The 17604-nt window shown below is 39.7% G+C and overlaps 2 protein-coding genes across 15 annotated transcripts; one reads left to right on the forward strand and one right to left on the reverse strand.

The window, feature by feature from the left end:
- The first annotated feature begins 1635 nt into the window (after positions 1 to 1635).
- Positions 1636 to 6364, forward strand: LOC121875940 (loricrin-like). 14 transcript variants are annotated; one of them, XM_042380718.1, is made up of 5 exons: positions 1636 to 1795; positions 2849 to 3154; positions 3260 to 3319; positions 3362 to 3813; positions 4715 to 6364. In XM_042380718.1, the coding sequence occupies exons 1-5, from the start codon at positions 1762 to 1764 to the stop codon at positions 5585 to 5587; spliced, it is 1725 nt and encodes a 574-aa protein (XP_042236652.1). In that variant the 5' UTR covers positions 1636 to 1761; the 3' UTR covers positions 5588 to 6364. The 14 variants fall into 14 exon arrangements, with proteins under 14 accessions (XP_042236652.1, XP_042236648.1, XP_042236644.1 ...); XM_042380714.1 differs by having other exon boundaries at positions 2849 to 3813; positions 4715 to 5242; positions 5333 to 6364; XM_042380710.1 differs by having other exon boundaries at positions 2849 to 3403; positions 3446 to 3813.
- Positions 6365 to 8286: 1922 nt separating this feature from the next.
- Positions 8287 to 11889, reverse strand: LOC121875944 (insoluble matrix shell protein 4-like). The gene is made up of 3 exons (XM_042380735.1): positions 11759 to 11889; positions 10635 to 11281; positions 8287 to 9839 (listed from the first exon to the last, which is right to left on the reverse strand). Exons 1-3 carry the CDS (start codon positions 11790 to 11792, stop codon positions 9084 to 9086), a joined length of 1437 nt encoding a protein of 478 aa, XP_042236669.1. The 5' UTR covers positions 11793 to 11889; the 3' UTR covers positions 8287 to 9083.
- Between the last annotated feature and the right edge of the window lie 5715 nt (positions 11890 to 17604).

The raw sequence follows: 17604 nt of genomic DNA on the forward strand, positions 1-17604 counted from the left end.
TGCGAAATCAAGTATGAAAGGTGACCTGCTATGTGCTAGCCGGTACACCACCACCATAACATGTTCTCTCAAAGTCTATACCATCCTGACTGTACTGTAAGACTACTGTAGTGACTTCGATATTCCTCTGATTTACTTAGCGAGCGACTACATCACGTGGAAATATCGGCAGCTCGAGAGAGACCCGGGCGAGGGTAGAGCCAGCCTATCACGGACTACTTTATCAAGATATAAATTATCTATAAACGAGATCATGTGTAGACGACTAGATAAATAAAACACAGACATTGCAATATCATGTTGGCAGTATTAATGTATCATGTTACAGTAAATGGGTCTATCAGTAGAGCTCTTACAGATTAAGTGTGAAAGGTCAGTTCTTATTGATAGATAAAAGGACATAAAATTATATCATAACTAAAATACACTCCTTAATCTACAGCCCTGCCCTAGTTAGCCTCGACCAAGCACCCACACAGTGACGCAGTGTAATAATCTACGAGTTTCATTTCAATCGTGGGAAAACGGCAAGCATAGTATATAGACGGGAAGCGGCGTAACATTTACATTAGGATAGTAGTATGTCTGATATACAGGGAAAAATGGCACCTTAAAAATGGCACAACTAACAAACAAAGAATAAGTGGCAAAAAAAATCATCTAGACCCCTGAAGTAAGATAAAGGTTGGAGGAACACAACGACTGAACACCGTAGATTGTGAAAGTATACGAGGGAGGCCTTCAGCCACCAGTAGACTGCAGGAGGCAACCCGCTCATGTTGCTCAAATATCTTTTATCTTAAACACGGGTCAACGATCACCCTTCAGGAGTCTACAGGGACAAGTTACCTAAGAATTACATCTACAAGTTGTTATAATTAATAATTTACTCCTTCTATCACCTCAAACACGTGACAGATCCTGATACTTAGTGATAACAATTAGGAAACTGTTAGTAAACCAAGTCATTAGAGGGTCAAAGTTCATCTAAATATAGTAGTAACCAATTTTTGTATCAGACAACTTGGGGTCGATATTTGGGTTTTATAGCACTAGAAAACGATTGATGAAGTTATACACCATATTAAGTTATAGAGGTCAGAGGTAAATTGCTGAGGTCAAAGGTCAGGGGTGAGTGGAAATTGTTCATAGTATATCAAGTTTTGATGGTTGGGTACTGCCAATAGACAAAACATACTTTATACGTGACGTTCAGGAATATCTTAGGTTAGTGAGGTCATTAGGCAAATATTTAGGTCGAGGGTCATGAGTACAGTGCAATTATTATGTTTAAGATGTCATAAGAGTGGAGGGTTGTATAATGACCGTACACAATAGTCACTAAATCTGTAGTTTTGGACAATATATGGTGCCGGAGACCAAGATGTTTTGGGTTCCTAAAACTAAAGTGCCTTAATTACTGGCCAGTGCTGACTCTCTCCCTGTTAGTAAGGATTCATCAGGTCAGATTTCTAATTCGTGATAAAAACCTCGTAGGTGGTGGACCAGAAACACACAAGTAGTTCTCCCTTGATGTTACGTTTTCCTTGTTGCCGTCCTTGACGCGGGAGGACCGCCTGCCTGACCACCACCAGGTATATAAGACGCCGCGCCGTCTACCCACCATCACATCTCCCCCTCATCTTCTACCACCTCCCTGCTACCTCTCCCAACTTTTACTCTCAGTCTCACTTTTTCAGAAGCAAGCTAAGGAAACTTGCTTTTCTATTTTCTATTAATTTGCTTTCTGGGACCTGAAGCATGACTAGAATAATGAGAAGCCTTCTATGTCTAGGTAAGTTACTTTATACTCTTCTCAGGTGTTTTGATGATCGTGTTTGTTTATTTAATGTGAATGTAATTACGTTTCGTATATCCTTTATGCCTATTAACTCAGACATTTTAATTTCCTTCTTGAAATTCTCATTAATTAATTCATATGGCTTAAGTTTCACCCTTTTCCCTTCAGCTATTAAAGTCGAGTAATATATGGCTATAAGAAACACATAATTCGATTTTCAAATTCTATTAAAGAGAAACTACCTTTAATACACTGTATGGTCTTGAGCTCCGTGAGATTTTATAACAAATAAATGTATATTAACTCTCATGATAGCAATATTTGAGTTTGCTGACCCCGAGTAGGAAGAAAAGCGTCACATACAGGTAGTTCCATCACTCAGGGTTCACTGTAATTCTCTCCATAGTAAAAGTACAACATATTAAAACAATAAGGCTTCGTTATACCTCGACATCCACTTTAGTTGTTAGGAAGATAGAAAGAGGAACATTGGGGACGTCAGTAAACATCGAAACTTAAATGTTTAGTGAGTTTTTTTCCATTGTCATGTGTTTGATTACAAAGATGCCATTTCTTCTTAGTCTGCATTGTATTAAGAAAACATTATTATTTTCTATATACAGCATCAAATAAAGTAAAAACATTATCTTAATTAGTTCACTGGAATTATGACGATTTTCTGCCTATTGGTGGCGGAGTTTGAAGCTTGTATGAGGTACCGTGTAGGTGTAGACAGGTGTTAAGAAGCAGAAAGGGTTCAGGGCAGGTAGAATCATCACTCATGGAAGGTGTAGATAACGAATCCACCTCACCTACACTCAGGTCTTCACCGAGTCCTCTAACAACTAATTACTCTTTCATCATAAGCCACCTAGCAGTCTTAGTTGTTGAAGCACAATATAACATCACCATCATATAACTAACTTAATTTCCTCACAAGATCTCGTAAGAGGTATTATGTGACCCAGACTTAACACGGATATTGCTGCTCTGTGATGTACTTTACTCTGGCCACCAGTAATGTCGGTGTTGTTTCCTCAACAACAGGTGTGATAGGCGTGTGTCTGGCTCAGCAACAGACTTACCTGGCGCCAACTAATGGCTTCAATGGTAACGGTGGCATTGCTAATGGAAATGGCAATGGTAATGGTAATGGCGCAAATGGCAATGGTGTAAATGGTAATGGTGCATATACTAACGGCAATGGTAACGGAGTAAATGGCAATGGAGTAAATGGAAATGGCGCATATACTAATGGAAATGGTAATGGAGTAAATGGTAATGGAGTAAATGGAAATGGTAACGGAGTAAATGGTAATGGTGCATATACTAATGGAAATGGTAACGGAGTAAATGGAAATGGCGCATATACTAATGGAAATGGTAATGGAGTAAATGGTAATGGAGTAAATGGAAATGGTAACGGAGTAAATGGCAATGGTGCATATACTAATGGAAATGGTAATGGAGTAAATGGAAATGGTGCATATACTAATGGCAATGGTAACGGAGTAAATGGTAATGGTGCATATACTAATGGAAATGGTAATGGAGTTAATGGTAATGGAGTAAATGGAAATGGTGCATATACTAATGGCAATGGTAATGGAGTAAATGGCAATGGTGCATATACTAATGGAAATGGTAATGGAGTAAATGGCAATGGTGCATATACTAATGGAAATGGTAACGGAGTAAATGGCAATGGTGTTTACACCAACGGCAATGGAGGAAACGGCAATGGAGTCAATGGTAACGGCAATGGTGGATATTCCAATGGTAATGGAATAAACGGTAACGGTGGTTACACCAACGGCAACGGCGCTGTTAACGGGAACGGGTACTACAACGGCATCGTGGACCCCATCAGCGCCCTTGCTGATGCTATTGGAGGTGGCGGCGTCCCCGGCGTGGACTATCCCATCCTGGCTTCTGTCCCCTTCACTGGATTCTCCTGCGGCGGACTAATACCCGGATACTACGCTGACACTGCCCCCGAGGCCGGCTGTCAGGTGAGTCTTATACTGCCCCCGAGGCCGGCTGTCAGGTGAATCTTACACTGCCCCCGAGGCCGGCTGTCAGCTGAGTCTTATACTGCCCCGAGGCCGGCTGTCAGGTGAGTCTTATACTGCCCCGAGGCCGGCTGTCAGGTGAGTCTTATACTGCCCCCGAGGCCGGCTGTCAGCTGAGTCTCTTTAGAGTAATCATATGTATACTAATATTGGCAAAACTTTGACGAATAGATGTAAACATTTCTTCCACACATTAATGGTTATATTGTATAATAGGAACAGTTAAACCTTACATAGACTTACACTATAAAGTATCATATCACTTTCCCAAACAAGCAAGAGACTCTCAGACTCAACGACACTCTTCTTTCTTTACTGAAAGTTTTAGTTGAACGTAGAACACATTTTTAATTCGTGTTTTCCAGTCTTTTAAAACCCTTCTTATTAGTTTTTTGTTATTTCAAGAGAATTATTGATTATTTTTAACTGGTCTTCGAAACGGGTTCTTGAAGGTCTTATACTGTTTAAACAAGAGAGATATTAAAGGCCTATCTTAAGGAAGTTCAGTTGATTTGTCCTCAGTTCATGGGTTTACCGATATGTTCTTCACTGCAGAGTTTACGTAACACATTAACTGAAGCTCCTCCATCACCAACACTGGATGATCGATTGTGTTATACTTCATGAGACACAAACTAGTATTCTTAGTTAACTTTTTGTCCTAATGACCTCAAAATAATTTTTATTCTTCAAATTCTCAAATATCAGTATTTACTCTGAATTATTTGTCTATGTTGTTATTAAGATGTATATTTTCACTATAAAAACAGGATCTCTAAGTCAACGTTCATCTTCTCTTGAAAATGTATCAAAGAAGTTTTCTCTATGTTATCCTCGACAGGTGTTCCACATCTGTCAAGCAGATGGCAGGAACGACTCCTTCCTGTGTCCCAACGGCACCATCTTCAACCAGCAGTACTTCGTGTGTGACTGGTGGTACAACTTCGACTGTTCCACCGCCCCGCAGTTCTACGACCTCAATGCTTTGATCGGAGTGGTCAACGGTAATGGCAACGGATACACTTATGGTGTAAACGGTGTTAACGGTGTTAACGGTGCTTCCAACGGTAATGGGAATGGCTATACCAATGGTAATGGTAACGGCCTCACCAATGGCAATGGTAATGGCAATGGATATACCAATGGCAACGGTAATGGCAACGGTCTCACCAATGGTAATGGCTATACCAATGGTAATGGCAATGGCTATACCAATGGTAATGGCAATGGCCTCACCAATGGTAATGGCAATGGATATACCAACGGAAACGGTAATGGCAACGGTCTCACAAATGGTAATGGCAACGGTGTCACCAATGGTAATGGCAATGGATATACCAACGGAAACGGTAATGGCAACGGCCTTACTAATGGGAATGGCAACGGTCTTACCAATGGTAATGGCTATACCAATGGTAATGGCAATGGCCTCACCAATGGTAATGGCAACGGTCTTACCAATGGTAATGGCTATACCAATGGTAATGGCAATGGCCTCACCAATGGTAATGGCAACGGGATCACCAATGGTAATGGCTATACCAATGGTAATGGTAATGGCATTGCCAATGGTAATGGCAATGGCCTCACCAATGGTAATGGCAACGGTCTCACCAATGGAAATGGCTATACCAATGGTAATGGCAATGGCATCACCAATGGTAATGGTAATGGGTCTTCTCCTAATGGACTGTACCAAACGCCCACCTTGTAATCGTCACACCTTAACCTGGTCGTCGTCTCTTTAAGTTACACAGAAGCTGTAATGTGTTGACCTTCACCTGCTGTCTGACTCAACAGGTGTGAAGTGAGTCTCAACAGGTAGAGGTGATCAAGGCCGCAGTACTTGTAATAACTTTACCTGTTGTCACCCTCACTGACTCACCTGTTGTTCTGTTTAATAGTAATTTGGCTTCTCTTTGATCTCACAACTTTATTTATTCTTTCTCACACCAACAAACTTTATGCATAACAATGTAAGAGAAATAACTGGAATGTTTGTTTACAATGATGGTAAATATTAGCCAATTACCTGCCTTGTGTTACTGTTGTCTCTGTCTCAAACATTTTAGTTTTCTTTTAACTTTAACATTTCTGTCAACATCAGTTTCTTGTTCATATTCTTCAGTCATTCTCATGTGCCGGAAAACCTCTTATATGGCTACAGTTCTCTAATACTTCTGTTTCCTAATGAATCAACTATTAACTATTATTATATTATTTCTTCTTGTGTTTGTCTAATGATTTTACAGTTACTGATGTTAATTTGACGATACAATTTGGATGTATTTTAACTAGACATAATGTTTGTGTATCCAATATGTTATGGTTGTTTCTTAACACAGATTCTATAGTATGTGATATAGTGAGAATCATGGTGCCATAAGTCTTCCATATAAGGCAGCTTACCTGATCTTATCTTAGAGAATTTATAAATGAGAATATATATATATTTATGAATTTATATATTAAAGATGCTTGCATTATAAAATATATATCATTTATCCTCCTATATTCAGATATATTATCAATCTATTGTCAGTAAAATAATACGCTCTAAAAATGTTACCTCACCCATCACAAACATTTCCAGCAATAACTCATACACACTGACACGCTACCCATCTCCCATTCACCAGTTCTATCACTCAATCTTTTTACTTCCTCTTCAGTATCCCCTCTTGCTTCTCTCACCCATTTTCTTCCGTTTATTTCTCTTCTTTTACCAATATTTATCTTCCAATTCTCCCACTGTTCACATACCGCCTCACAAAACACTGGAGTCTCATGAGGGGGGAAACAACTCCAAGTGCCACTGGTTGATTATTAACTATACAATATACATCAGTTTTCCTCCCATACACAGTTTACCGTATATAAAGTGAGAAGAAAAATGGAAAAAAGTGACAAGTTAATTTAAGAATATTATAGCGTCAGTTGTTAGTGATATTACTAGACGAATGTTAAGACGTGGAGGGGAAGAAAGGTGATAACACGGAGGACAGAAGTGTAGAAGGCAGGAAAGACAGAGAGAAGAGTATCAGATGACTAACATAGCATCGTGTATACTGTAGTTCATCTATTACTACATACAGCAATAGACGATATGAATAAACCTAATAATTGTAAACGAAAAGGGCAGATGTCCTGTATAGTGTGGGGTCAAGACAAGGGGCGTGAAACAGTGTGAATCAGGTTCATTGGATTGAGGAAAAATTAATTAGTGAAAAAAAAAATTAAAAAATCTTTCTTTAATTTTATAGATCTGTTAAAACACATACATGACTAACTCGAAAAAAATGCGACGTAGGAACTATTGATATTAATTATGATAGATAGTTTGATATACAGGAATGATTAATACTTGTAACGGGACACACATCATCTGTTGTTTTCAGACGACGAGAGAAGAGTTAAAAAAATTTTATTAATAGATTTAGAAGAGTGTGTTGCTAGAGAACTTTATCAGAGAACGTGGACAATAGTAAAGTAGTGACGTCATGTAGAGAAGGAGGAGCAGAGAGAGAGAGAGAGAGAGAGAGAGAGAGAGAGAGAGAGAGAGAGAGAAACAGAGAGAGAGAGAGAGAGAGAGAGAGAGAGAGAGAGAGAGAGAGAGAGAGAGAGTTAAGGAAATAATGAACGAGTCGAGAAGATAAAGTGGTGTGTAAGTAACATAAAGTGACGGTAATGATACACTTGAGAGCAACGTTAAGAGTAAATTGAGCAAAAAAGAATAAGAAAATATAAAAGGAAAAAAGGGACATTGTGTAAGTGAAGGCAGACATTAGTGGAACCTACCAAGGCCAGATGGGGTGTTATGTGCATGTTGAGAGTTGATGATCACAGGTGGATGGTGCGAGTAAGAGAAGGATGGAGTGAAGGAGATGGTGGATAGGTGAATGGGTGGAAGAGAGACATCCAGGAAGCACACACATACACACACACACACACACACACACACACACACACACACACACACTGAAAAGGATTAGCAGCCAATCAATGCACCACCTCTTCTGTCATCAGCACCTCCCTGCCACCACCGGCAGCCCCCACCCACCTATAGGAGCAGTCCGACACTACAACAAATTCAAATGCATAGCAGTTCGCACCGCCAGATATAAGAACAGCACCATCCCATCTAGTGTTAAAAATAATAAACAACTCCCTGATTTATGTACTGTACAGCCCTAAATGTATTCAATGCATATTATATCATTATGTCTAAATCAAATGTAAGTCTGTATATTTTCAGCCACTGGCTGCAACTCTGTTAATAAACTGCTTATTATTATTATTTTATACACACACACACACACACACACACACACACACTTAGACTTTAGAATATATTGTTTTGCTGGCATTGTACTGATAACAGTTCTGAATATAGTTGGATAATAATATATTTTATAATGCAAGTACCTTTAATATATACATCCATATATATTACCATTTACAAATTGAATAAGTTAACATCAGGTTTATTGCCTTATAGGGAAGGCATATGGCACGAGAGTTATCACTATATCAAATACTATAAGAAAATAAGGAAGTAAGAATAATTTACCACAGAACTGATTAACATATAAGGCAGAAGTCGTTACAAATTGGAAGTTACCAAAACTCTAGTTAAAATACAACCAATTTGTATCGTCAAATTAACATCAGTAACTGTAAAGTCAATAGACAAACACAAGAAGAAATAATATAATAATAGTTAATAGTTGATTCAATAGGAAACAGAAGTATTAGAGAACTGTAGCCATATAAGAGGTTTTCCGGCACATGAGAATGACTGAAGAATATGAACAAGAAACTGATGTTGACAGAAATGTTAAGTTAAAAGAAAACTAAAATGTTTGAGACAGAGACAACAGTAACACAAGGCAGGTAATTGGCTAATGTTTACCATCATTGTAAACAAACATCCCAGTTATTTCTCTTACATTATTATGCATAAAGTTTGTTGGTGTGAGAAAGAATAAATAAAGTTGTGAGATCAAAGAGAAGCCAAATTACTATTAAACAGAGCAACAGGTGAGTCAGTGAGGGTGACAACAGGAAAAGTTATTACAAGTACTGCGGCCTTGATCACCTCTACCTGTTGAGACTCACTTCACACCTGTTGAGTCAGACAGCAGGTGAAGGTCAACACATTACAGTTCTGTGTAACTTAAAGAGACGACGACCAGGTTAAGGTGTGACGATTACAAGGTGGGCGTTTGGTACAGTCCATTAGGAGAAGACCCATTACCATTACCATTGGTGATGCCATTACCATTACCATTGATGATACCATTGCCATTACCATTGGTATAGCCATTGCCATTACCATTGGTATAGCCATTTCCATTGGTGAGACCGTTGCCATTACCATTGGTGAGGCCATTGCCATTGGTAAAGCCGTTGCCATTACCATTGGCGAGGCCGTTGCCATTACCATTGGTGATGCCATTGCCATTACCATTGGTGTAGCCATTGCCATTGGTAAGGCCGTTTCCATTACCATTGGCGAGGCCGTTACCATTACCATTGGTATAGCCATTACCATTGGCGAGGCCGTTACCATTACCATTGGTATAGCCATTACCATTGGTGAGGCCGTTGCCATTACCATTGGTGAGGCCATTTCCATTACCTTTGCCATTGGTATATCCATTGCCATTACCATTACCATTGGTGAGGCCGTTACCATTACCATTGGTGAGCCCGTTGCCATTACCATTGGTATAGCCATTCCCATTACCGTTGGAAGCACCGTTAACACCGTTTACACCATAAGTGTACCCGTTGCCATTACCGTTGACCACTCCGATCAAAGCATTGAGGTCGTAGAACTGTGAGGCGGTGGAACAGTCGAAGTTGTACCACCAGTCGCACACGAAGTACTGCTGGTTGAAGATGGTGCCGTTGGGACACAGGAAGGAGTCGCTCCTGCCATCTGCTTGACAGATGTGGAACACCTGTCGAGGACAACATAATCAGAGATGTTAAGTTACTGTATAACATTTTGCTCATGGAGAACATCTGCTGAGCCGAGGGATATTTAAAATATACATGTATGTGATATATTTCTAGAGTTGATTGATGTTAATTTTGAGAATACAGATCGTTTTAAAAGAGGATATCATCCGTGGACAGTGACGGGCAGAGAGCTGTGATCGTTAACAAATAGTTCAAAGACGTTACTTTATACTGATACTCCGAGTGTGAGAGTGACCATATTTATAACTGAAACTTAGAAACAAACAATAGTGATGACTGAATGAAAAAAATAATTATTTAAACATATAGGAAGACGAAAAAAAAAGACTATTGAATGACACTAATAAGCACTTGGAAAAAATTATGTTGTAGTTTTGAGGAAGTGACTCAATATTCACTCTCATCAAAAGTTCAGTTTTAATTAGACTTACCAGACTCAGGAATTGCAGAAAGACTCGATTGACAGCCGGCCTCAGGGGCAGCATAAGACTCAGCTGACAGCCGGCCTCGGGGGCAGCATAAGACTCAGCTGACAGCTGGCCTCAGGGGCAGCATAAGACTCAGCTGACAGCCGGCCTCGGGGGCAGTATAAGACTTAGCTGACAGCCGGCCTCGGGGGCAGTATAAGACTCACCTGACAGCCGGCCTCCGGGGCAGTATAAGACTCACCTGACAGCCGGCCTCCGGGGCAGTATAAAACTCACCTGACAGCCGATCTCGGGGCAGTATAAGACTCAGTTGACAGCCGGCCTCGGGGGCAGTATAAGACTCACCTGACAGCCGGCCTCGGGGGCAGTGTCAGCGTAGTATCCGGGTATTAGTCCGCCGCAGGAGAATCCAGTGAAGGGGACAGAAGCCAGGATGGGATAGTCCACGCCGGGGACGCCGCCACCTCCAATAGCATCAGCAAGGGCGCTGATAGGGTCCACGATGCCGTTGTAGTACCCGTTTCCGTTAACAGCGCCGTTGCCGTTGACAAATCCGTTACCATTTCCATTGGCGTATCCGTTCCCGTTAACAGCACCGTTGCCGTTGACTACACCATTACCATTTCCATTGGCGTATCCGTTCCCGTTAACAGCACCGTTGCCATTGACGAATCCATTACCATTTCCATTTACACCATTACCATTTCCATTAGTATATGCACCATTTCCATTTACACCATTACCATTTCCATTTACACCATTACCAATTCCATTAGTATATGCACCATTTCCATTTACTCCATTGCCATTTCCATTTACAGCATTACCATTTCCGTTTACTCCGTTACCATTGCCATTAGTGTAAACACCATTACCATTTACGCCATTACCATTACCATTGCCATTTCCATTAGCAATGCCACCGTTACCATTGAAGCCATTAGTAGGCGCCAGGTAAGTCTGTTGCTGAGCCAGACACACGCCTATCACACCTGTTGTTGAGGAAACAACACCGACATTACTGGTGGCCAGAGTAAAGTACATCACAGAGCAGCAATATCCGTGTTAAGTCTGGGTCACATAATACCTCTTACGTGATCTTGTGAGGAAATTAAGTTAGTTATATGATGGTGATGTTATATTGTGCTTCAACAACTAAGACTGCTAGGTGGCTTATGATGAAAGAGTAATTAGTTGTTACAGGACTCGGTGAATTTAGTATGAAAAGTATTAAACTGTTATTTATCAAACACATGCGGTTATCTATTATACTTTAAAGGCATGTTCCGGGATACTTCGTTTGTAAATTGAAAATAAAATATATACATTACATATAACTATATAATCTGTAATATTAAGGGCTGAAGACAATAAAATTTGACACTTAAGTCATATAATTTGATTCATGACATTATCAGAGGACGTCAACACGATTATCAAAATACCACAAATAAGCAAAATTATCTCACCGAGACATAGAAGACTCCTCATCATTCTAGTCATGACAGCTCCCAGAAAGCAAGTGAAATGAGAAGAGTGAAACAAGTTCTTCTTAACAAGTGAGACTGAGAGGTAGCAGGGAGGTGGTAGAAGATGAGGGGGAGATGTGATGGTGGGTAGACGGTGCGGCGTCTTATATACCTGGTGGTGGTCAGGCAGGCGGTCCTCCCGCGTCAAGGACGGCAACAAGGAAAACGTAACATCAAGGGAGAACTACTTGTGTGTTTCTGGTCCACCACCTACGAGGTTTTTATCACGAATTAGAAATCTGACCTGATGAATCCTTACTAACAGGGAGTGAGTCAGCACTGGCCAGTAATTAAGGCACTTTAGTTTTAGGAACCCCAACACCTTTACCAGTTACCTACACCTAATTAATCCTTGAATTTCATGTGGAGTTTCTTTCGTGTACGTATGATTAATAACCGGCCATCCAGTTTACAGACATCCTGTACGTACATTACAATTTTCAGGTACTCTTGACCTTTGACCTTTGATCTATGAACTCCTAAACCCAACAAGGTTCGGGGTTCGGGATTTGATATATACTGTACTGTAATAACTATTGACTCATGGCCTCTAGAACTCGGCAAGTCTTTGAACTTGGCCAAGAGTGTCAGTATAACCTTCCAGTCTTCAGATATATTGTACTCAAGAATTTCCACTCACACCTGACCTTTGACCTCAGCAGTTTACCTCTGACCTCTATAGCTTAATATGATCTACAACTTCATCAATGGCTTTCTAGTGCTATACCTTACTCTAAACCAAAAATTGGTTACTACTTTATTTAGGTGAACTCTGACCTTTGAGATGACCCTAAAATGTCTTGTCACTCATGACTTGGTTTACAAACAGTTTCCTAATTGTTATCACTAAGTATCAGGATCTGTCACGTGTTTGAGGTGATACAAGGAGTAAATTATTAGTCATAACAACTTGAAGATGTAATTCTTAGGTAACTTGTCCCTGTAGACTCCTGAAGGGTGATCGTTGACCCGTGTGTAAGATAAAAGATATTTGAGCAACATGAGCGGGTTGCCTCCTGCAGTCTACTGGTGGCTGAAGGCCTCCCTCATATACTTTCACAATCTACGGTGTTCAGTCGTTGTGTTCCTCCAACCTTTATCTTACTTCAGGGGTCTAGATGATAGTTGGTCTTCCTCGTGTTCTCTGGCGCCACCCAGCAGTCCAGGATCACGATAGTGTGTTCTTCTGGCAGTGTGTCCCTCTCACCTTAAACCATTAATTCTTAAGTCAGTGTCTCACCCATTCCTTTGCTTTTTTTTTAGTTTTTATTCCTAAGCTGCATCTTTCCCTGCTTCCATGAGTAGTCTGGTGTGCATTTTGCTTCTAGATACCAAGTATTTGATGGTCTGTCAAACAAGCACCAGTGATATCCTGATCTAATTGCATATCCGTTGAGTGACTTGAAAGCTTCTCTAAATAGTTTCAAAATTATTCTTCCCCTTTACAGAGTAATACAGAGCCAAAAGACTTCCCATAACCCCTCTCACCATTACATCTTCCAAACACTTCCTGTACAAGCTGTAAATCTTTTATGGTTCTGTAATTTCATCTTAACTCAACTTGTTCTCTTATATAACCGATAATCAAGTGTTGTTAGCCCATAGTTAGTATTTTTATACAAATATTGTGTGTCATTTTAAGTAAATTACTTGGCCTTGAGTTTTTAAGTCTGTTTGCTTCTCATTTTTGAAATAAGTAAGATAAAAACATTGTTCCAACATTCTGCCACTCTGCTCTGTATACTGCTTGTAATTACTCTAGTCGTGCATTAACCTTCCTTATTTGCCAAATGGCCAGACCAACTAGAGGTGGCCATGCCCGAGGAAGGCCATCTGCTTGTGTAGGATCTCCCCATTGCTCTTGATAGCTGTGTCAAAGGATATGTTGAAGCCCAGTACTGATCTTTCTTCCACGGCTTTTGCTGGTAGACTGTTCCACAGATCTACCGCCCTCACTGTGAAGTCCAGTATATCATTATGTTCGTCCTAGTTGTCAGCCCTAAGTCCCAGTCTACTTGGGTAACCGAGATGGTTAAGAACGGAAATAATTTTAGTATCTCTGTGTTGCACTTTTTCCAGGGATGTTATGTCTTTATATCAGTAATACTGTGCCTCCCTTGATAACTTATTACACTTGTATTTATTCCTATTTCATTCTTCAGCGTAGGTTTATATCGGCTAGATTTTATTTCTATACTTTCCAGGATTATTAGCGTATTATTCCTTTGTGTATCTTACTTGATAAATTCATTATAAAAACAAGCTAGTTTATTTGTTATTGAAAAACGTTTGGTAAAATCTGTGGCGATAAGAAGGGTGAGGAAGAGTTGTGGTGGTGAATGAACGCTCCTATAAACCCGGTGGTGGTCAGGCAGGCGGTCTTCCCACGTCAAGTACGGCAATACAGAAAACGTAACATCAGTACTTTCCACATGGGATAAGTAATCACCCATAACCTTCCAATTTATTCTTTGGTTAACGATAAAGATGAAACGATTTACCTTCCTAGCGCTGTGACCTACTTTTGTTTTCTTAGGTCGTGAGTTGCTAGTGTGTTCTTCTCAGGATTGGTTTCAAAAATGTTGTTTCTGGATCGTGTAGTGGTGATACTAAAAGGTCTGGGGTATTAGCCAATGTTTAGTCCATTGGAGAAAAGGTGACTCGTCCTCTCCTCCAACCATCGACATATCTTTCGTTTATCATCTCTCAAGTCAAGGCGATCTGTCTCAAACACTGTGCAAACACACTGAGGAACACCAACTTTATCGTGATGCTCAATATGGCTTCTGCAACATAAGTCCCATTTCAGACTTACTGCCTCTCAACTTTGACTTAGCGAAGTTTGTCTCGTTGTCTTTCATTTCATCAAAAGCTTATGGCGAGGTCTGACAGCTGGTGATCTTGACAAACTTCCATCTTTTGGTGTTCTTAATTCTTGTCCTCTGTGTCTCTTCTCTCTAGCCGTCACATCCGTAAAGTTGTGAACAGGTAACACCCAGCTGTGGACAGTTAACACCCAGTTGTGGACAGTTAACACCCAGTTGTGGACAGTTAACACCCAGTTGTGGACAGTTAACACCCAGTTGTGAACAGTTAACACCCAGTTGTGAACAGTTAACACCCAGTTTAGGTTCCTATCAACGCTGGAGTTCCTAAAGTCACAGTTCTTGCTCCTTCCATTATCTTTTCAGTCTGCATTAATGACCTCTCCATTCTCTACAACACCACATGTTCCTTTAGCAGTAACAATAACATCCACAGAGCTAAAAAAATACCACTCTAATATCCACATTTACTCATTCAAGCTTCCCAACCAATCTACCTAAATATACTACAGCTAATCAGTTGGTCACAAATATACCTGTACCACCAATACTTAGCTTCTTACTTCTGTCGTCAACAAGATCATCACTAGCCTCGAGTGTAAGTAATTAACACCAACATTATATCAGCCATCAATGTCAATATCTTCGGTCAGGGGTAAAGAATAACCACTTCTTGAGTACTATAAATATTTCTGTACTTCGCTGTCTTATCCATACTTGAGGAGGTGGGATGAATGCTTACGTACAACAGACAATGATAATCTGTTTCTCACGCTATTACTAATCAAGTTCTCCTACTTATTCCTTCCCCCATTGTTGTGTTTTAGTGAACTTTTACCCCGAATGTTGAAATCTCTTTTATAACACGTAGTTTCTCCCCATTTAAACAAAGAATACAGAGTTTGTTAATGTATCCAGTCCAAGGCCGTATCCAGGAATTATGTTATGGGGGGGAAGGGGAGGCGTTGTAATTCCCCCCCCCCCACCCCCCTCCCCCCCATCCCCAGAAATTTTTGAAAATTTTACCGAATCATTAAATTTCACTCTCTATCTTGTCACTACTATGTAAGAGCATTTCACCTTAGGTCAATTCTAATACTGTGCAGTTCCCTCGTATATGACATCCGTTTGTATTGCTATGGGCCACATCACCTATCTGCTTTTGGCCAATTGTTCGCTTATGGTAGTAATGATCGATCAGAAGATGAGTGAGTCAAATCCCTTGGTTACGCCCCACATCTATAAGAACATTAGAAGATAAGAATGGAGGAAACCCATAAATATTTCACCATAAATAAAGCTCTTGAACCAAACCAAAACACAGGAATCTTAGCTTTACATGGTACCCTTCCTCAATGACTTATTCTCTCATCCAGCTACTAAAAATATATTAAAAACAGAACTCCTTTAACTTAATATACGTTCACATAACACATTCATATATTTCCTTCAGTTCATTCATGTTTATTATCATGTTTTTTTTTTCTTTATAGACACTTCATTCACTATAAAACAACAAACTAACATTCACTCTAAACTAACATTAACATTCGTATACATTCACCACAAAACATCAACTTTAACATTCAAACCTAAACTAACATTAACATTCTTATACATTCACCACAAAACATCAACTTTAACATTCAAACCTAAACTAACATTAACATTCTTATACATTCACCACAAAACATCAACTTTAACATTCAAACCTAAACTAACATTAACATTCTTATACATTCACCACAAAACATCAACTTTAACATTCAAACCTAAACTAACATTAACATTCGTATACATTCACCACAAAACATCAACTTTAACATTCAAACCTAAACTAAAATTAACATTCTTTCTTAGATAACATTAACAAGAGGTATTACCCAACATCCTCTCCTCATCATTCTACCAAACATCTCTTCAACCATTAACACAATAGTCACTTACGTCTCATCTAATATACATCATTAGTCTCAGAAACCTCTTTAATCTGATCTGCCTTCCTTCCTTCCTTCCTTCCTTCCTTCCTTCCTTCATTCATTCCTTTTATTCCTTCCTTCTTTCTTTAAGTCATAACCTGTAGAGTCTCACAATCTTACCTGAGATCGTAATTACTTATTTTTTTTTAAAGAATATTTACTTTTCTGTTAACTTTATAATATGTTCACAGATACACACACACACACACACACACACACACACACACACACACACACACACACACACACACACACACACACACACTGGGTTTTAGTATTAGAACCAGACAAAATAATTCGAACATAAATTTTAGTTGAGGACGAAAGGTTTATGGCTGACAGAATGAAGACGAATGATGGAGACGATAGAGACGAAGAGACGAAGAGACGAAGAGACGAAGACATTGAGATTTACATTTTCATTCCGTGACATTTAAATATATTAGTGATAAAGGTTAAGTGATAAATAAAATAATAGGACTGGAAAGAGAATGTTATCCATTATATTATGAAGAAAATATGTAATAGCACTTTCTGTTTTGCTATGTGTTTATTTTGTGTTCGTTTGTAGTGGTGTGTGTTGTACTCTGTATCCCGTGACCGCCATAGCTAACGATATGCGTCTTTCCGGTCTTTGTATGAAATTTAATTAGTCTGTTTGTCTTTGTATTACGATAGGTTGACCTTGGAGGAAAAGATTTTGTAAATTTTATAGAAAGGAAGAATTTGACTAGATGGAACCTAAGAAAAAGAGACTCTCGCCCTGGTGGAAACTTCAATAATGAGGTTCTGATACAACATCCATCACTCTCTCACTCACTCACTCACTCACCCACTCACTCACTCACTCACAAGACGGCGGTGGGATTCGAGTGGGAAGAAACGGTTGCGATCACGTTGTAGAAAGTAGGATGAACAAACAAGGCGATAATGATAAGATGCTAAAGGTGGAGAGAAGACTAGCTATGGCGTAAGAGGTTAG

Source organism: Homarus americanus, unplaced genomic scaffold, assembly GCF_018991925.1.
Source record: "Homarus americanus isolate GMGI-L3 unplaced genomic scaffold, GMGI_Hamer_2.0 scaffold3384, whole genome shotgun sequence".
NCBI classification, from domain to species: Eukaryota; Metazoa; Arthropoda; class Malacostraca; order Decapoda; family Nephropidae; genus Homarus; species Homarus americanus.